General features: G+C 32.8%; 1 protein-coding gene across 1 annotated transcript; it reads left to right on the top strand.

Moving 5' to 3' along the window:
* Positions 1-7,427: 7,427 nt before the first annotated feature.
* LOC109827766 lies at positions 7,428-21,178 on the top strand. The gene is made up of 7 exons (XM_020394783.1): positions 7,428-7,843; positions 7,927-8,008; positions 8,132-8,629; positions 16,756-16,921; positions 17,030-17,182; positions 18,333-18,430; positions 18,613-21,178. The coding sequence occupies exons 1-7, from the start codon at positions 7,608-7,610 to the stop codon at positions 18,733-18,735; spliced, it is 1,356 nt and encodes a 451-aa protein (XP_020250372.1). The 5' UTR covers positions 7,428-7,607; the 3' UTR covers positions 18,736-21,178.
* The last annotated feature ends 906 nt before the right edge of the window (positions 21,179-22,084 follow it).

Below are 22,084 nucleotides of genomic sequence, written 5' to 3' on the forward strand. Positions count from 1 at the left end.
AATTTATTATCTACTTATATCTCGCATAAGGATGCCAAATATTTTATGTATAATGGGACCACTAGACTAAAATAGGTAGTGCCACCTGTTTTATATAAAATAGCTGGATTGATGGGTTAACACTTCATTGATGTCTTGGGGTGCTCGCTAAAATAGTGGGGCACATCTTACATCAAAGACCAAAATTTAAAGGAAAATCGTTAATTGTTAATGATTGAATAGATGATTCTACCTTGTTTAATTATATTCGATCTTGAAAATCTGGAGGTTTATAATTAAACTTGGATTTCTTGTTCACATTTAAATAAATGAGAGAAATGTTAAATGTGAAATCATTACTTAAAATATCCCTGTAATGATTATACAATAATAAAATAATAACTTGCAATATTTGTGTTATTATATTCTGCTTGTACATGATGACTAAATTTTGTCATTTTGATATGTTATTGAATGATTATAAATTAGATAGCCCGAACTATTGGATTGGAAAAGAAATCTATTTAATTTTTAAATACTAGATGTTTGGCCTATGATTGTCTAAGGTGACATACCCGCTTAACCAGATGTAACTGATGATAAAGATCATCAGTCATAATCCTGCTTAAAGATAATAATGATAAAAGTAATGTTCATAAGATGAAAATAGATATATATTTTCATAAGATGTTTTGATATATATTGACAAATTAGATTTGTTGGAAGTTAAGATCGAAATCAAACGTTGATGTGATATTTACTTCCTAATCTCACTCCTTGTTTAATTTAACTACCGCTGTATTAGAATTGAACAACTTGTTAAAGAAAAAGTGAAAAGAATATTATTAAGCAGGTTAAATCCATAATGATGGATATCGAACTGGATTGTCCAGTATTAAGAAAAGAAAATTTTCTTAAGAGGGAAATCTAAAAAGTAAAATAGATTTCTAAACATGAAGCGGAAATTTAAATAATGAAAGTCATTAGAAAAGAAAATTGTAAAGGTTACATTATGTCATTTAATAAAGAAATGTCTTTTGAAGACAGTTCACCCATTGATTAGTAAAGTCTACTAATGCGAATGTTTTTTATATATGATGTATTCATTCTAGTTTATCTTTACATACTTACAAATTTGTTGTAAGAGTACATGAAAAGATTAACTTTGACAATGAAAATAAAAGCCCTAGTTTCAGCATTGTAAATAAAAATAATAATAATAAGAAATTTGTTTCTGTTTTGAATGAAGGGCATGAAATGAAATTTAAAGATTGTCTTAACGTTTCTTAAAGTTAGAAGAAATTTGATTTCCATTTTCTAAATTTTATAGTAGTGATTTTCTATTTTCTTGTAAAATAGAATTTCTATTAAAAGTTTAGAAATTGCTTTGTTGATAATTATGAAATTAAAACTGTTTATTTTCATGATTGCCACCCTTAACTTAACTCTTATGTAATGTTATTGGAATTGATAAATCTCTTAAAATATAGATTGGATCAAGGTAATCCAACTTATCTTTGGCACAAAAAATACAAGGTCATGTTAATGTTGATAAGATCAATAAATTGATAAAGGATAGTCCTTTGAATTTTTTTAAATTAGAATATTTCTCAACTTGTAAATATTGTCTAAGAGACATACGACCAAACTATTTTTCTAAAATAGTGCTAAAGCTCTTGCGTACTCTTGACTTCATACATTCAGATGTATATGATCCTTTAAATGTTAAAGCAATAGTTAAATATTCTTATTTTATAGCATTCATATATGATGCAATTATATATTGATGTATTTATGCGATTGCATCATAAATTAGAATGTTATTGAAGTTAAAGAGGAGTTTGATAAAAGTATCAAAATCATCTGATTTGATCCAGATGGCAAGTTCCTAATTTTAGGAATTTAAGAGATTTATGAACAAAATGGAATTGTTAGTACTTTGACATCTACTAATTTATCACTCCTAATTATTTGTCTGAAAGATGGAACTAAACCTTATTCGATATGGTTAGGTTTATGCTGGGCATTAACCTGTTCTTATTTTCTAATAGGTTATGCATTGGAGATTGCATATTATTTATTATGTAGAATTCCTGCCAAATCTTTTTCTTTCACTCCATATTAGACATGGATATGAAGAAAATTAAGTGTATGACGCTTGGAGATCTGGAGTTGTCATATTCTCATCAGAGAATAAAATATGGACAAAATGGGAGTCTAAGGTAAATAACATCCTACTAGTAGGTTATCCTAAAGAAAGTACTAGGTATTATATTGATAATCCTAGTGTAGTTTTCAGACAATAATTATTACTAGAAATATGTTCTTTTATAAAGTCAAGCTTGATGATTAGGATTTATATAACTCAAGAAGAAAATTTGTTTTCTTTAGTGGGAGAGTTATTTAATCCAGTGGGAGAAACTTCAAATGAGTTGAAGATTGTATAAATTTAGTGGGAGCTTTAAGTAATAAAGTAAATAGAGATTTACTTACTAAATTTATTGTTGAATACACTGATTACAATTAGGAGATCAAACAGGATTTTCATCCACCTGTATAGTACAGTAGCCTTGTTAAAATATATTTGATGAAAAGTAACAAGGAGAATAAAAATCCTAAAACTTACACAAAAGTCATGTTGGACATGATTTCATGTAAGAGACCTGATGTCACATTTGATGACAAACGGGTATTAATTGTTGAAGAATTTTTTTTCCTCTAATTGTAATATTATAGTTCATAAGGATCCATTTAGTCATTTCAACGTGTTATGAATATAAGATATCAATAAATGGATTTTAAAATAACCTTCTTGAATGGATATCTTTAAGAAGATATTTACATATTATAGAATCAAGTATGTAAAATTCAAGAAGATAAAATTGATTAATTGAATCAATTAAAGTTATGAACTTAATCAATCAAACATTCATTTTGATGAAATGTTTAAGGAAATTGATTTTAATCATATCCTTAAAAAGAAATAATGTGTGTATAAGGAACAATAAAGTAAGTCCATTATATTCCTATCATTGCATGTTGATGACATATTGCTCATTAAGAATGATATTTTAATGTCATGATTAAAAGTATGATTTAGTTCTTTATGAAGGATTTTCTTTTGACATTCTATATCGTAGATCTTAAACTCTATATAGATAGAGAAATAGATATATAGAGTTGTCACAATCTACTTATATGGATAAGATCCATAGAAGATTCAACTTAACAAGATTCTAAGAAAAGAATGGTTCCTAAACAATCACTCTTTAAGGAAATGTATCCTAAAAAGGTTGCTATTGATCTTGTAAGTAGTTTTCAATCCAATCCTAATAATAGAAAGTCTGTTTCGGGTTATATTTATAGTGTCATGTTAAATCATTAAAAGAAGGAATATGGATTAATGAGTTACTCCATAAGCTTAATATTATTTCTTGTAATAATTTTCTTTCTCATTATTATTTGATAGTAATGGAGATGTTGCAAGAAGCTTAGAAAGATATTTATTAATTATTCGGTTTAGTTCCACCACTATACTTCATATCTAAAGCAGAATGCTTTATTTTGATAACATGTTCAATATTTGCAAAAAAACTTTTAGGAACCGTGCTTTGCACGGGTCTAAATACTAGTAGTAATAATAATTTGCCCTTGAACATCCAATATAAATTATGTAATGATATTGTAATGTTAATAAATTTAATTGTTGCACATAATTTGGGTATTATTTATATAATTGTTATATATATCCTTAGAAGTTATTTTGTTAGATCATACACTGTGATGGTCACTTGCTTGGAGATATGATCTAACTTATAAATTTCTTAAATTTGTGCTTAACCTATAACTAGTAAAGGATAACTTTATTATAACAGGTTATTATGCATGACACCGATATATGAGATATGGTGGTGGGTCTCAACCATTGGGAATGAAGATTCTCCGGGTGTATGTCATAAGCACGCATTATGATGTGTGTAGCACTAGACCGTATTTGAATTCTCTAGGATGAGTCACCTAAGAGATAGAGAATTCAAATTGTTACATGGTCCCTTTGACTTGATGATATTGTCATTTTCGATTTGATAATTAAATAGGTGAGTTGTCCTACTTAAAAGAGTTGCCTAGAATAAATGATACTGGAAGGGATTGAATGTAAGATATTATTTATTAATAATTAATCCCATATTATGGAAGAGCTTTTATGAACAATTGGTCGGATAGGGATTTGATTGTTAAATTAAAATTATTAATTTGATTAATAATTGGTTCTCGATATGGGACCCAATTGGTCTCACTAATGTCATTAGAAGAGGTATACATGCAATGCAATTCTATTTCTATCCTTAATTGTTAGAGGTATACATGCAATACAATTCTATTTCTATCCTTAATTGTTATGGATAAAGTTTTTGAATAAATCTATTTCTATCCTTAATTGTTATGGATAAAGTTTTTGAACAAATCTATTCTATCCTTAATTGTTATGGATAGAGTTCTAGATAATTATGAATTGTTTAAAGTTAAAATCTCTAAGACTAGTGTAATCCTATAAATAGGGTTCATATGTAGCCTTATGAGAGGTTAAGAGAAGAGATTGAAAATCTTATGAAGATAATATGAAGAAATAGATTTTTGAGAACCTATCTCTCAGTATTGCTCCTCTACGGTGACGGGTGTATTTCAATTGGAGGCTTTTTCTCTTGAGGAAGCTATTTCGGATTGATCTCGGGACAGATTATTGTAGAAATTCGGAAAGCGTTTCAGGTATTCTTCTAATATTCAATTAATTTAGATTAATAGTCATGATATGCTTTTTCCGCTGCGTTGTATGTCATGATTCCAACAGGAGGATCGATTGGCGTCGTAGGTTTTGGGTTCGAAAGGCACTTGAGGCGGCGGCGGCGGCGGAGGAGGAGGAGGCGGAGGAGATTGGGATCGGGATTGAGGCGGAGGAGATTGGGATTGAGGCGGAGGAGAAAGAGGAGATAGGGAATTTGGGATCGGGTTTTGTTTGTTTTGGTTTTGGGAATACAGTGGGCGGGCAAACGGGCGAATAAACATTGCCCATTTAGTGTCCATTTAGAATAATGTAAAATTAACCCGTCCAATTAGACCCATTTAATTAAATGGGTGGGCGTTGGGCGGACCAAATGATGGGCGGGTCAGGTGGGTAAATGGGTATGAGCCAAAATTGACATCCTTAGAGCAGTGGAAGCTTACATGGGTGCTATTATTGTGTCAAGAGTTAAAAGATACTCTACGTTGTACTTGTCGCAAACTAAACTCTCCAAAGACATTAACGTAATAATGAATGAAAGTAGAATCAAGTTACGGTAGAAGAGGCTTCGGCATATGAGCGAGAAGGGAATGATGACTCTATCCCATAGAGAACCTTCTACATGCATGAAATAGAAAGAACACATTCGAATAGGAGTGCACATTGCACACGGCCGAGAAGAAGAATCATGTTTCCTTCAAGAATTCCCTGCCTTCAAGAAAGTCAAATATACTTGAACTTATAAATTGGGATGTGTGGAGTCCTATAAAGACAAAAATACTTGGTAGCTTGCTTTATTTTTTTTACCATCATTGACGATCATTCCAAGGAGGTGTGAGTTTGTACTTTAAAGATAAAATATCAAGTGTTAGTTGTGTCCAAGTGATTTCATGCCTCCATTAAGGAACAACTTGAAAATAAGTTAAAATGCATTCGCACGAATGAAAGAGGTGAATATTTAGGTTCATTTGACTACTATTGTAGAGAAAAGGGTACTCAACATCAGAGAAATCCACCAAAAAATCTATAGTTTGAATGATTTAGCTCAGAGTATGAACATGACACTTACTGAGAGAGTTAGATCCTTACTTTCACATGCAAGGTTGCCAAGACAATTTTAGAGAAGCTTTGAGTATAGTTGTTCATGTGCTAAATCTGACACCAATATGTGTTCCGTTACAGCTTGATGTATCAAATCGAGTTCGCCAGGGAAGGATATTTATTATGATCATTTACGTGACTTTGGATGTAAGGCATTTGTGCACATTCCTAAAGATGAGGGGTCCAAGCTAGTTTTCAAGACTTGACACTGTGTATTCTTGGGTGATGGTCAAGATGAATTTGGTTGTGTGTTTTATAATCCAACAGATCGAGAAGAAACTAGTCAGAAGTCAAGATGATGTATTTGTTGAGGATCAAACCATGTAGGGGACATAGATAAAATTGACAAGGTAAGACCTCAGCATAGGGTAATTTAATCGATTTGGATCCAGTTCCTCCATTTATAATACCAGAACAATTTGGAGATGATGATCAAAATGACCGGCAAGATGCACATACTCCCATTCGGATAGAGGCAAATGATAATGCACTTGAAGATGTGCCAACGCTGGATGTTCCACCACAAGTTCCTCTCAAATGGTCCACCAGAGACCGGCATCCTTCAATAAGATACTCTCCGATGAGTATGTACTACTTGGCAATTGGGGAGAGAACCCAATAAGTGAATAAATAAAATCAATTTGCACGTTTTTCTTTTCTCGGTGCATAAATTAACAAGTCTATTTATTTATTTATTGGGGTTATTTGTGCTTTCATACCTTAAAGTTTACAGTATTTTAACTTTGATATCCCAAAGCTATTTTTTGACATTTTGATACCCCCAAACTTTACAACTTCTTCTAACTTTAATGCACCAAAAATATTTGAGCTTTGCTACAGGGACCCAAAATATGAGACCAATAGGTGGGACAAGTGAGGTGCCCCCTACTATTGGATAATGAGTTGTCCATCATTAATGATGGACAACTCATTATCCAATAGGAGGGAGACACCTCACTTGTCCCCCTTATTGGTCCTATATTTTGGGTCCGTAAGGAACTTTTCATGTTAAAAAGGTATAAACGTTGGAGTATATTAGTTAAAAAATGTGTAAACTTGGGATTTCGAAGTGTGTGGCAAAAAACATTGAGGCACTGATGTCTAAACTTTGGGTATCATAGTGTTGAATAAAAAGGACAAATTTTCAAAACCAACCTATTTACAAATTTAATAGCAGAAAACAACCTATTTCAGATTTAATTGCAAAAACCGACCTGGTTTCAGCACTGGAGCTGAAACCAGGTCGGTTTTTGAAAATTTTTATCCGAAACTTCACGGAAGTTGAACTCCCGTGAAGTTTCGTAGTTCAAATTTTTTTTTTTTGTACTGGGAAACTTCACGGGAGTTCAACTCCCGTGAAGTTTCGAAAGTTTTTTCACAAAAACCGACCTGGTTTCAGCGCCAAGGCTGAAACCAGGTCGGTTTTTGCAATTAAATCTGAAGTGGGTTGTTTTCTGTGATTAAATTTGTAAATAGGTTGGTTTTGAAAATTTGTCCTGAATAAAAAATTTAGGATATCAAAGTAAAGAAAAGTGTAAACGATAAGGGTACCAAAGTGCAAATATCCCTCCTTCTCGTCAAACTTTGAAGCCAAATTCTTGCTGTAGTAGTTCTTCTTCTCTTTTCCCTAACGAACACCAGCTTAGCTATTATGATAACGATTATATTTAGATTATATTTATTGGACTAGATTTAGATCATCAAAAGATTAGATTTTGATTGAGATTAGATTGAGGAATTTTGAAGAATGACAATCTCAACGCTGAGTTCCACTCAGAAATACGCAGCGGGAGCAGTTTTCGCCCTCGCCCTTCGTCAAGCCCAGATTCACCAGTCTCATCCCCTCGGATTCGGCGGTGCTCGACGCCGCGACGATGACCAAGACGACGATGGTGATCAAAACCCTGCTTCAAGCAGCAGCAGCATCGATTCTTCCCATCTCTGGACCCACCCCTCTTGCGGCCTTCTTCGTCCCGTCTTCAGGTTCTCCTTTCTTCATTCTTTAATTTGCCTCTGTTTTTTTTAAAGCTTTATCCTACGATCAATTATTTTATTTACAAAATTAGGTTTTTGGAGATCGACGACAAGGCTTGGCCTGCCCTTGAGGAGACCGCGGCCTCCTCTGTAGTCAAGCATCATATTGGGGCTGTACTAATCTAACTACCTAAACGCTTTACTTTCTTTAATCTCTTTCTTGTTAATCTTTGTTATCTTTACTTTCCTAAAACCATGTCAAACCCTAACCTCAGTATCCATTATAAAAAAATAAAGTTCTTTAGGTTAATTTTCGAAGATATTGATGAAGAAAACAAAGAATTTTCTAGAAGATCTGAACAACAACATGCTCTGGCCAAAGCCGTTGACGTCACGGTCAAGAGCTTCGAAGCCTCTTCTTCTTCAGTAAAGACCAAGAACAAGTATCATGAGCAATCTCAGAAATATCATCCTGAAACAACAAATCGTAATAGCATAGCGCATGAAAATCCTCCCGAAAATTTGGGGCTGGTGAATTCCGATTCATTAGCTAGAACAGAGGAAGTTTCCGATCAAATCAGCGAGCTAGTGCATGGCGAAACCTCTATGGGTGTTGGTGATCAAGTGAAGTATCAGCGTAAAATTTCAGTTCTTTTTGAGCTTCTTTCTGCATGTGTGGCGGATACACCAGAAGACAAAAGAAAATCTTCTAGAGATAGAAAGGGGTATGATGCTCGACATAGGGTTGCTCTGCGATTACTGGCAACATGGTTGGATGTTAAGTGGATACAAATGGTATGTGTCACTTAACTGCTTAATCTGTTTTTCCCTGATATATTATGCTATGGATCTTTTATTTCTTGAACTACTTCATGTAAATATTTTACACTAACACAAATATCCTTCAATATGTTCCGATGAATTTGTGCCATGTGCTTCTGCATTCATTTTAAATTAGGAGCCATCATGGAGCTGAGGACGATTCAGTATTCAAGTATTTCTCAATATCAGTTAAAATCCATGGAAGAATTTGGTGGACATTCTAAGGAATTTTTGTCCACTTGACATCAAACCTCGATGAATTAAAATCCCAGACACTCAAATTATTGCCCCTCTTATGAAACCTTGAAAGAAGTTGCACAGATCTAGTCTTGAGCATGTCGTATGACAGAAAGCTTTGAACTCGCATTTTGAGGTTATCTTGGATTAGAGTGCCTGCTTATGGAAAGGTTTAGGAAGAGTGTGGCGAAGTTTGATACAAGGCATAGGATTTCTTGGATCTAATTTTGTTCTAATTGTAGATTGCATTCATTCAGGGCAGAAAGGCAGATTATGCTTATATTTTCTGCACATTAGGACATCTAACCTCTTGACCAGTCTCTCTGTGGAGCAATACAGAAGTGTCTAGCTGTTCCTAGGTGAGTCCCTAATTAGCCTCACAGTTTTCTGGATAGCTTCGTTCAGATGCATTCGTCATTTTTCTTTGCGTGACACTGCATAGATATTTGAAAGTTCTTTTCTTTACATTTGGGTGAGGCTTTTTGTGGGTTTTCATACAGCTGTTGGATTATCTTTTATTTCCTTGCTTCTGTTTAGGTTTCTTTTGGCTTCATGATTCTGATGGGTTCTTCGATTTGTTGTATTTACCCCATAGTGGTGGAATCTTTCCACTTTCTCATAGTATCAGTAAATGGATATTATAGTATTCACACTGTTGATGCCTAGAGTGCCTCTTTGCGGGAAAGACTAGTAAAGATGTGAGATCATAGAAAGAATCTAAAAAACATGATATGGACATGGACACAAACATGACAGGACGCAGAGACACAGAAATAACTATTCCTTATAAAGTAGAAATAGATGCCTCAACTCATCATTTATCTATAGAATAAGGTGCATCCCATTCTCAACATAGCCTAAATCTATCATTTTCTACAAGTTACATGTTAATTTTTTCTAATCTTTTTTCTATAAGCATATGATTTTTAATACATGTGATGTGGGTAGTAAATGCATACCTTAATATGCATTTATTATGAAAACAGATGTTTAATAATCATATAATGTGCCCTAGATTTGTGTTTGAGAAGAATCCAAAAAGTGTGTGAAAAGATATTTTGTAAAATCAAAACACATATGGAAAGTATCTGATACTTGTGCAAGGAGTATCAATGTGTGACGCATGTCCGACATGTCCAACACAAACATGACTTGATCATACAAGTGCTCTTATTACATAGTAAAGGATTGAATGACATGAGGATGAGCAAGCGTCAAAAAGAAAGTGTAGTAAGCTTGGGTATATCCTCTCTCTTAACTTTCTTTCTTTTCCTCCGTCTTTGTTTTCTTTTTCTTACTTTTGTAAAACTGCTCTAAAAAGTGGAAGCGCTTGAACTTAATGAAACTACATACAAAGCATGCACAGGATAAGGAGCCATGGGCTTGTAGCTAGCAAATCATGTGGGTTTAGTAGCTCCATTTCTTGATGTTCGATTGTTTATACTGAATTTATATTTTGACAATCAAATGATTTTGGAAGAATTGCTCTAGTCCTATTTTTCCCCTTTCCATGAGTATCAGTCATAAGACATTTGGGCTTCAATCTTATTTCCATGCATAAGTTTCTTATTCACTACATTGGCGACATTCAAGAAGTTCAAGGAAGACAAATAAGTCCATTATCCTTTAATGTAGTTATAATTCCTTTCTTTCTTTTTTCAGGGTTGTGTGATTCTCATAAACTTGATAAACAAAGATAACACAACTTTTTTACATGTGCTCAAATAGAAAATGATTGATGGTGACACTATCCCAAGACAAATTTTTATGATTTTAATAGTTCCAATTATGCGAGGAAATAAGCCATGTCAACCTTATAAAGCTGTTCGTTGCATTCACAAGTATTGAGAAACTAGCATATGCTCCTAATCAGTGTTTTAAAAATCAGCCAATTTTGTTGATTTATCACTGATATATAGGGTCTGGTCCAAGGTTGATAAGATTTTTGCAAAAATTTATCGCATATAGTTTTTGTTTAATTTTTCCTAATATTTTAGTGTAAATCGTATAAAGCGCCTGATTTTTCGTGGGTTAAAAATTGCCCAATTTTCTACAATTTACATTCTAAGTGAACTGGTTCGAACTTGGAGACAAAACCCCTCTTTTTTCTATAACCAACCTGCATCTACTAAACAAAAATAGTGCTATCCTATCCTACTCCACATCTGCACATTGTGTAACCCTAATTCTGTCCGCCTCCACCATTCTTTTTCCTAAATTGCTTACAAATTTCTCACATGAAGACCTCTATTGACGACCTCTCTTGATGATCCTCTCTTGATATTTCTTTAAATGTGTTTAGCTTACATTTTAAGACATTATACCGTATATGCTCACCATCTGATATGACACTCCAATTTTACTACTTATCCCTAATATATACCTGATAATCGGGATCTAATATAAATTTTGGCTGTCCGATATATTTCCAATGACCAATATTTAAGACCTAGCTCCGATTACTTTTATGGGTTATGGGAACATGTGGTAAGGAAGAACCCCTAGTGTAACTAACTCTGAGGGCATTATGGATTTTGTACCTTCATGTTTCTTTCCATTTGTTTTCCATCACCCACATGTGAGATGCGATTATGTTTAAGTCATTGAGGATTACATTTGATAAACCTAGAGAAACCTATGAAGATACATGTGAAATTGGGTGTATAAGGGAAAAAAGAGAAGGCGCGAAAATACATTGTTAATGATTTCTATGTATTTCACTTTATCTTATCCATGTCTTGCGTCTCAAGAATTCTAGTTGCAGCTTACATGATTTTTCATTTTTCATCTCGATTTTACAACTGTTTACATCAAGATTTTAAATATCGAATATAGGAGAAATATTGGATGGCCAAAATCCATATCGAGTTGCAGATATTAGGGAAATATCGGAGATGTGTAGTAAATATCGGAGTGCTATATTGGATGATGTGCATAATAATGTTCTAAAATGTTATGTAAACATATTCAATGGAATCTAACTAAAAAATATAAATAGCATACTTACATATCACTAACCAATTGTAGAAAATTATATTTATAAAAAAAGCCTATTAGAATTTGCTAAAAAGTTCGGCAAAACTATATTTGTTTAGCAACAAGCCATATAAAATGACATATCAGCCAACATATTTATTGGTAAATTGGCCATGTTGGGGATATATCGGCGAAAAATTATCAAAAAGCAGTAAGGGATATTGAGACCATATCGTTTTGCGACAAACTTTATAAAAGAATATGTTGGTTGCACTGTTTTAAAAAACCTCCACCTAGTCCGCTTAGGCGTTCGCCTAGGCCTAGGCGGTAACTAGGCCGCCTAACTAGCGCCTAGCGTCTAAACGGTATTTAGGCTGCCCACCTAGATTTTACAAGCGTTTAGGGGAACATTGTCTGCTTACGTGGATTACATCGTATAGGTCTTGGTTATGATTTTATGTGTTGTTGCCTACACGTCATCCAAACTCCATTAACCTCCAAATACGAACACCTCCACTACTTCCTCCGACCTTTAACAAAATCTCATCGACCACCACTTAAATGAAGAAAGAAATCCGCCTAGACACCAGTCCGGCATCTAAGCTTTCTGTAACATTGACATTCACTATAAAGTATAGTATTTTAAAAAAAAAACATCTTAGGTTCTAGCCTTGTTAATTATTATTTTTGGCTATTTAGTATCTAAGTATGCATGATTTATTGTGGAACTAAAATTGCTATATTTTTTTGAAAATTTATATGAATTTATTACATATTGTAATTTGAGTTGAGATGATCTTATAATTTGAGTTGAGAAGTATAAACATACAAAGAGCTATTGTAATTGGTAAACCAAGCAATTTAGTTAATAGTGTTGGTATTTTAGTATTTATGCATCTTTGATTGAGTATATATATATTTATCTTCAAGTATCATAATTAAAAAAAAAATAAATAAATAAACGCCCAGAAACCGCTTAGACGCCCGTCTAGACGACTAAGCGTTGGGCGCCAAGTCCTACGCCTAGAAGCGCCCAACGTTTAATGTAACATTGGTTGGTTGATATATCTGTTGTATTGGGGATATTTAAAACAATAACTTGCACGAATTAGGACCTAAAAGAACTTGGTTGGTAAGTAATTAAGAAAGATGTGATAACGTTTAAGTGTTTAACTTAACTTAGAAGATAGCCTTAAATAGTACTAAATGGAAGAATATGATTTATGTGGCTGACCCAAAATTTTAAATAAAAGATTTGTTCTTGTTCTCATTGTTGTTATCCAGCAACTTTTTCACCATACAAAGGCTCTTTTTTCAAACTGTGATTGGTTCTGTAATAGTTTTTGAATCAACCCTATTGCCACACTAGCCGGTTGTGGATTGACATTATTGATATCATATTTATTAAAGACATTTAGTTCAATTTATAGATCTACCCCTTTGCCATGTATGCTTATCACTATAATTTCATACTAATTATTTTTAACTAACGGTTGTGAACCAACTTAATCATGAAGCTGAAAAATAGCTACTAAAGTTTACTCCTTCATGTCCTCCAACGAAAATAAAACTTCAAATTGTGGAAAGGAGGAAATTACAGTTAAAGATTTTTCATTTTAAATATCCCAAATAAATAGCTTGCTAGTACCACTTGGACCTATTTTACTGTAGTACCACTTGGACCCATTTTACTGTAGTGTTTGCGATGGCATGACATGGAGTTTTTCATGAGTTTTTTGGTTCAATGAAAAGGGGGTGGGGGTTTATGATACCAAATTTGTCACGCCCCGGTTCCAAAAATGTAATAACTTGGAACGTGACTCGGCCGGCAATGCAACCATTCGGCCACATTCATGTCTCTAGATCATCCTGTATATAGATATAAAATCAAAACTATACCATAGAGCATGTAACTAAGACAATAAAAGAAATATATAGATGAAGAAATCTACAAAAAGGACGGAGTCCAATTACGAGTTCACAACTATCCACCAAGGGAAAGGGTAATAAATAAAAAAATTACATCATAGTCTAGAAAAAAAAAAGTCACATGACTCAAGAAAAAGTCTAAACCAAATAACTATCTAAACCAACTGAACTGAAGAACTGATGGACTAAAAGGTGATAACTATCGTTGGACTTGCTCCTCAAAATATTCTCGATCCCGCGAAGGAAGAACAGTTCCCGAGTCTGGGGTGTGCAAACCCCAAGGGAGTCAGAAAACTCCCAACAAGCATGTAAATGAAGGAATTGTGCGCGTGTAAGTGTATGTAGCCGGTATAAAGGAAAAAATAAAAACTCAATAAAAGATGATAAAAAAATGCGAATTGTAGATATTAAACAAGGTCTACCACAAGGCACACAAGCACATTATTATTATTTTAGATGTTATTTGAATTAGAGAAGAATATTTTCATGTATATAAGTCAGGTTCCTATAAACCGTCCCGGGAACACGACTTCAAGTCAGGATTGACCCTTAGCTCTTATATAGAAATCTGGATATTAAGAATGCGCATGAGCCCGCTTATATACATATTATATTCTCCGTCCAATTTCCCTTTATAAACCTCATATTTATTCATTTATTTTAAGTGGTTGTGCATGAAATATTGTTCATTAACCACAGAGTTACCGTTGAACGGCTTTCGTAAAATTTATGAAAAATAACTGTGCCCCAAAACATGTCCACAATCAAGATGGGTGCATCGTCTAGTCAATGTTATTATAATAATAGTAATAATCAACAGAAACTCCTCAAATTGGGATATCGATGTCGAGGGTATAACCATACTATGATAACGCGTTTATGAATCATATTTTTTGACGGAAGTCATCTTCATGCACAATCAACCCTATTAAATGTCACTAGGTGATCAAACATAGCATTAGGTGATCCAATAAGCATCAAGAGATCAACATTATTATCATTCATCTTAACAAAAGGAAAATAAATAGTTAACATAATTGTTTAGTGTCAAAACGTGCAAAACGGTTTTAAATTTGATAGCATAGAAATCTGCAAAATTGGTTTTAGTGAGCAAAAGACTCAAAAGGGTCTGAAATTTGATATTGGATCCTAACTGGGTCAAACGGGTCTATAATTTGAAATCATAAACCCAAACGGGTCTGAATCGATAATGGGTCCGAACTGGGTCGGGGTTGCCTTCATAATAGACCCAAATATAATTTTTGTGTAAAAAAGAACCCATGACCTAAGAGCTAATAACCAAGTCATCTAACCACAACTCCAACCACTACTTTGTGAAAAATTGACTGCAATAAACAATATTGCAATTTAAAACTATTCTCTGTTATAACTATAATCTTGAAAAAAATTAGAAATATTTTAAATTACTTATTATTATTATTATTATGTTAACAAAACTATACTGACAAAAATAAAATAGTTTCAAAAAATAATGTAATAAAAAACTATCTACAAATTAATTCTCATAACTCTAGGAGGAGAATACTAGTAATTGGATAAGGTAATTAAGAAAATAAAAGAGTTAAGGTTAAGAAATGCTAAGGTGTCAAGATCTTTCCTATAGCATCATAATTAAAAATATATAAAAACTAACTACAATCTATTCCTCATGATTATCTACGAAGTACAAGTATTTAGATAAGGAGATCATGAATATAAAAGGGTTAAATGATAAGAAAATGCTTGCTGAGAAATAATTTGAACTCTGAACTTAGAAATCCCTATCCGTTCCCCGTGCTTGAGTACCCGATACTCTTATTTTATTTTTCTCGGTTCTCTCTTTTTTTTCCTCTCCGTTTTTTTGAAAGTTACCATGAAGAAAAGGTAGAGGAGATGGATAGGGATTCAAAGAGATAATGTTGTTAGATAGTTAGAGATTTTCTAGGATAGTGGGTTTTATTTGTTAAATGTGGGTTTAGGTATTATCTTTGTCACGTTCCAAAAAAATTGGTATTACAAAATTTGAACGTGACCTCTTCTATTTCGGAACTACGTTGCTGATATCAAGGTTTTAAATATCGGATATCGGGGAAATATCGGATAGCCAAAATTCATATCGGATTGCAGATATCGGGGAAATATCGGGGATATGTGGTAAATATCGGAATGCCATAAAGAATGTTTGCATACATAGTATAATGCATTAAAATGTAATCTCAACATATGTAATGAAATTTAAGCATTTAAAATATGAATAATATATGTTTATGATCACTAATCAACCTTCTAAAACAAACAAAAGTGCAAAGCAACATTGCAATATTCGATCTGCTTTTTTTAGGGCAAAATGTCATTTGAAATAATGGGGAAATCTTGATATCTCGCCCAAACATTCCAAACACGGTATATTATTTTGTAACAAGCTATATAAAAAGATATATTGGTCCACATATCGGCTAATATATCGGTCATATCGGGGATTTATCACTCAAAATAGCCAAAAAGCGGTAAAGAATATTTAAAGACCATATCGGTTGCGGCAAGCCCTGTAAAAGGATATATCGGGGGATATATCGGGCCATGTCGGGGATATTTAAAACAATGGCTGATATTTATGTTGTGTCAACCATCTCATTTATTGTACACTCTATATCCCTTCTAAAGTTACTGTAACACACTACCATTTACCAAAGTTTGAGTATCTCTTTATTTAAAAGCAATGACATTATTCAATTTTAGTGTAGATACCACTTCTTATTCCATTGTGAATGGTATGTAGTATGTACAATGGCAAACTTTCAAAGGACTACTAGTCTCTGTCTTAAAGTCATAGATCCATAGATGTTCCTCATCTATCATAAGCTCACCAATCTTTTGACTATACAAGTTTGTTTTGTCCCTCTTCAGAATTGTAAACATCTTTGCAATATTTATAATCTTGGACTTTGTTTTAATAGGAAGCAATGGAGATTATGGTTGCTTGCTCCGCAATGGCTGCAGCAAAAGGGGAAGAACAGTCACAAGAAAGTGAATCGAAAAAAAGCAAATGGGCTAAATGGAAGCGTGGTGGGATCATTGGTGCAGCTGCACTTACGGGAGGAACGTTGCTGGCTATTACTGGAGGTAGTATCCTAGTTTTAGGGGAAATATTTTATGTCCTTTTTGTCAAACCAGGTTCTTGGATTTCAGGTGCTAATGTTTTATTTTCTTGTTTAACTGTTACTTCATCAGGTTTAGCTGCTCCAGCCATTGCTGCAGGCTTCAGCGCTCTAGCTCCCACATTAGGAACTCTGGTTCCTGTTATTGGAGCAGGTGGATTTGCTGCAGTAGCTAGTGCAGCAGGATCAGTGGCTGGGTCTGTTGCTGTTGCGGCATCATTTGGAGGTGGACTTCGCATTCTTTTTATTTTTGAATGCTTCACACAATAGAAGAACAGATTTATTCGATTCAGTGCACAGAACCTACATCAGTTGGGAATATAATTCCTTCAACTCAATTTCTTCTCTTGGATCTTTCAATAAGTATGAGCTAAGCTGATGACATAAATATGAGACTAGTGATGGTGACTTGTGACAGGGTTGATAATTCTCTAAAGTATAAAAAATAATGCTTTTAGGTTATACCATTGTTCAGACTTCAGAGGAATAAGAGAGGGATAAGTTTGTGGAATATCTCGAGATGAGAACATCATGAGAGTACTCGATTTGCAATATTAGCCATTAGTTGCCACTAGAAAAATTGAAGTCTTTGAGTACCACAGGTCCTTATATATATATAGGTATGAGAAACCCAAGTTCTAACTAGAATTAAACTTAAAGTCTTCATTAATCCAACTTGCAAAACAATATAACCAGATAAGAAAACAAAAGAAAGCAATCTTTATAGAAATTAAATCCAATCTTCCAGAATTTACAGAATGTCTTCATGATTCTTCTATTTTCAAGGAACATCTCATAGCTATAGGGAAGAATTCCTTTATGTTGTGTTTATTGCACCTTAAATTTGTCACTTGCACATCACAAGCAGGCAGATTAACTGTATGAGTTCCCCTTTGTTTTTGGATTTTCTCTGTGTACGATTGGAACCTTGAATCACCTATATGGGAACAGCAAATAATTGCATATTAATTGGCAAATATTTGAAATGCCTTATTTAATATTTTAAAATTTTTATTCCTCAGGTCAAGTTTCTCTTTTTTTATTTCTTTTAATCAACCACTTGAAATAACCTTTTTCATTTCTTCTCTAATCGTTGTTAAGGTAGTAGTGTTGAAATGATTAAATGAATTGACAGGACCTTAAAGTGTCAGGTACAACTTTTTAACTTTAGGAATCATATATGTTGACAAGCTAAATATACTTTGAGGTATGTAGGTGACAAATAACCGTTTAACTCCGATAACAACCTAAGCTTCAAGTAAAATAATTCTTGTTAACCTAACCAGCACATCTTTGTCATAACCCGTGTTGATAAGATGTATATTGGCCAAACCAAGTTCATGTAACAAATAATGTGCTTGCTCTGTCAAATACAGCTGCTGGAGCTGGACTTTCTGGGACTAAAATGGCTAGAAGAATAGGCAGCATTGAAGAATTTGAATTCAAACCTATTGGAGAAAATCATAATCAGGGTGTGAGTCAACTTTCCTCTTCTTGTTCTTTTTTTGGTTTATCTAGAAGTCTAAAGGGTTCCTCTTTACCTGATTCACATAACAAGTTTATTAGGCTTAAAAGAATGCAGCAATACCTTTGAGGTTGATGTCTACAAGATCTCAACATTTCATCTGATTCGCAATTTTTTTCTCGTGGTCACAGCATCTTGCAGTTGGTATCTTAATTTCGGGTTTTGTTTTTAATGACGAAGATTTTATAAAGCCTTGGGAAGAATGTGAAGATAACTTGGAGAGGTACTTCTTATATCTTTTACGGCATGCATAGCATGACTTTTCGTTGGCATCTCTCCTTAGAGCTGTGCCTTTGTATCTTATCTGTGTCATAATTTAGGGCTTTGGATTCGGAGATTATTATTAGAATCTTATTATCTATCATAATTTTCTTGTGAACTCATCTCATATACATTTCCTTATGGGTCCATGAAAATCATTTGGTGGCATTCAGTAACATATCATAGTATGCACGGATGTCATCATATTGAAGAGTGCAGTATTGTTAACCCAAGTATCTAATCAAATTATTATGTAAGTGTTTTTATTTAATGCCATAAAATGATTAAGAAACCAATTAGTTTTATATTAATTTTTGAATAAAATGTTACTTAAAATTGACAAAAATCTTGAATTTCGAATTCTTCAAAATTCTTTAAATTAATTACGTAGACATTTTATCAATCTAGAAATCTCAAAAGAATTGCATATGCCTTGGAAACTCATTAAGAGTTGTTATGTTGAACAACTAATATGCTGTTAACTTTTACGTATATTGTCTCATGGTCAAGCATTTTATTGTACACATTAATTCTGACTGTTATTGTCAGATTATCTAATGCAATGCTTGAGCATTCAAGGAAAAATTACATTCAAGCCGTATTGGTCATCATCTGTATCATGGCCTGATAGTCCTTAAGGGTAGCAATCTCATCCAACTCACAGACCTAACTAGAACCTGACACATAAGTAGTAATATTAGAATTACTTAATTTCCTTCATGGCGTGTCATAAGCTGCTCGTTCACATAAATCCATTTGTTAAACACTCAGATTATGATTGGCATTTTAACCTATCTATGCAGGGTCACTCCGTTTTCCGTACTACATTGTTGATATTACAGACATTATATAGCCACCTCACTTAAGAGCTGTACACAAACCAGATATAATGCTAACTAACCCAGTTAATAGCTTAAGCTCATGATGTTTTGACTTGAATATGTTGCATCAACACACTCTGGAGGCTCTTTGTCCTGACACATGTCGGACACCTACAAGCAAGATACTCGGGAGGCTCACTTTAGAGCTGTACACTAATCCCTAATTTTCGCTTCTTAGGGCCAAGACTTGAAAGCAACCACAATTTATGTTAAACTAGGTTTTATGCTTGTGCAATGCACATGATTAAATATCATGATTAAGTATTTTTGATTTATTTCCTTACTAAAATTTATTTATCGACTTCACTTTGATGGTTTTTGCTCACTTATATCTCTAAAGTTTAACATTGTGATTATTTATTTTCTTTGATGTTCGTTTAAATGAGCTACATCTAATTTACATTTTCATGTTGATAATTGAGTTAACAGAAAATAAATATAATTTGAAGCCAGTTTGAATTATCATGTTATTTGGACCAACATGAAATCAAGATTGACTTGAGAAAGTATAGTGTTGCAAAAGTGCAAAACACTTGAAAAAATAGCGCTATAAAAATGAATAATTAAAGCTAAGAAGACAAGATGATTGGTTAAAAGTGGGCTAAAACGACATAGAAGAGAATCTGGAGTTTGTTCCTAATCCTTGATAAACTTTAAAAAAAATCATAAATTAAAGACTAATGCTAACTCTTGTACACTTTTATATGACAAAAGCATCAGCATAAGCATATAAAAGGTACTAAAAGAGTTCATGAAAATCCTTTCTAAATATTCATAATTTACTTAAAAAATAAACTATTCTATAAATTATACAGAAAACAATGTCTTTCATTATTTCTGTTTCATTTTTTATTGAGTCAACATCAATTCTTCTTGACCTTTATCTTTTTTGAAAAAATTAGATGACATTTAGATGCTGGAAATGGATAGTAAACCTTAAATGGAAGTCTAATTTATATATATTAATGGAAGAAAATCAAACAACTATTCTTTTCTTTGCTAAGTTTTAAAATTTTAGTCTTTGTTTGTGATTTTGAATTTTTGAGGGTGTGTTTTGCATATTTTGTAACTCTAGAAGTGTTGAAAATTTTAAATCTTAAGTTGGGTGCTTGTAATGCTGGTGGTAAGTTTTCGAATATTGAGATGTTTTTTACAACTGAAATTTTAAGGATGTTTTTTGTAATTATAAAAACTTTGGATCGTTTTTTGTAAAATTTAAATTTTCAGCGGTCTACTGATAATTTCTAGATTTGATATGTACTGGTTATAGGTTTAAGAGTTCAAGTTTTTGCGTGATTTTTAATTTTTGAAGGAGTTTTGTATAATTTTTTAACTTCGAGGTTATGTTTTAGAAATTTTAAATTTTTAGATGCCTGATAGTAATCCCTTGAATTCGTCTATGTTGTTTGCAAGTTTTAAAATTTCAGGGTGTTTTTTTTATTATTTGCTTTTTTGAGAGTGTTTCTACAATTTTTGAAATGTCAAGGGTATTAATTGCAGATTTTAAATTTTTCGGAGGCTGTTGCTAATTTTTATATTTCATTTTTTTTATTTTAAGTTTTAAAACATCAGGCTGTTTTATGTAATTTTAAACTTTTGAGAGTATTTTGTGCAATTTTTAAAATTTTTTGGGTTATGTTATAATACTTCATATATTATAGCATGTGAGTTCTTTAAAATAACAAACTAATACCGTGAAAGTATTCCATGTAATTTATTAATGTAATACTTCATATATTATAGCATGTTAGTTCTTTAAAATAACAAACTAATACCGTGAAAGTATTCCATGTAATTTATTAATCTTGTTTGTTTTAAATTGTTGAGTTGTAGGTAGTTCACATGGGATTAGGATGAGAGATAAATCAGATAATTATGATTTGGATATATTAAGATTTAAATAAAATATGCAAAATAGTGAAGGATAATATTGACTATAGAAAGCTTTTCCCGACTCGTACTTTTAAGGAAGTATGATTAGTATACTTGAAGAACGTTGAAAGTTGGGACTCGAGAAACAGTATCTAAAAGATGGCATAAGAAATTGATGCATTTGTAAGAAGTCAGTGGTAGATTGTACGTATGTGAGAGAAGGGTCAAGAGAGAACTTTGTCATGTAAAATGAAGATCAATGAGTGTCCTTGTTCTGATGGCTGATATGATCAGTCATTGTTTTAAATATTGAATCTTTACCGGACGATCAAAATTCATTTTGGAGTACGAAAATCGGGGTTAATTTCAGATATGTAGTAAATATCGGGGTGTCATATCAGATGATGTTCATATAAAATATAACATTCTAATATATAATTTAAATATATTTAATAATTTGTAAACATAAGAAACTGCATCATGATACATATCTAGGATGACTAACAAATTGTAGAAATTTTCTTCTTGATCGCATCATGAAACCTTTCAAGTGATAGATATAGAGAGAGAGCGCTAGAGCGAGAGAGGA

This window comes from Asparagus officinalis, unplaced genomic scaffold (assembly GCF_001876935.1).
Source record: "Asparagus officinalis unplaced genomic scaffold, Aspof.V1 AsparagusV1_Un420, whole genome shotgun sequence".
NCBI classification, from domain to species: domain Eukaryota; kingdom Viridiplantae; phylum Streptophyta; class Magnoliopsida; order Asparagales; family Asparagaceae; genus Asparagus; species Asparagus officinalis.

Excerpts from the sequence above, each read along its gene's own strand:
- LOC109827766 (XM_020394783.1), top strand. The coding sequence starts at position 7,608 with ATGACAATCTCAACGCTGAGTTCCACTCAGAAATACGCAGCGGGAGCA. Across the intron at positions 8,630-16,755 it reads ATGTTAAGTGGATACAAATG|GAAGCAATGGAGATTATGGT; the intron begins GTATGTGTCACT and ends TTGTTTTAATAG. Across the intron at positions 17,183-18,332 it reads TGTTGCGGCATCATTTGGAG|CTGCTGGAGCTGGACTTTCT; the intron begins GTGGACTTCGCA and ends TGTCAAATACAG.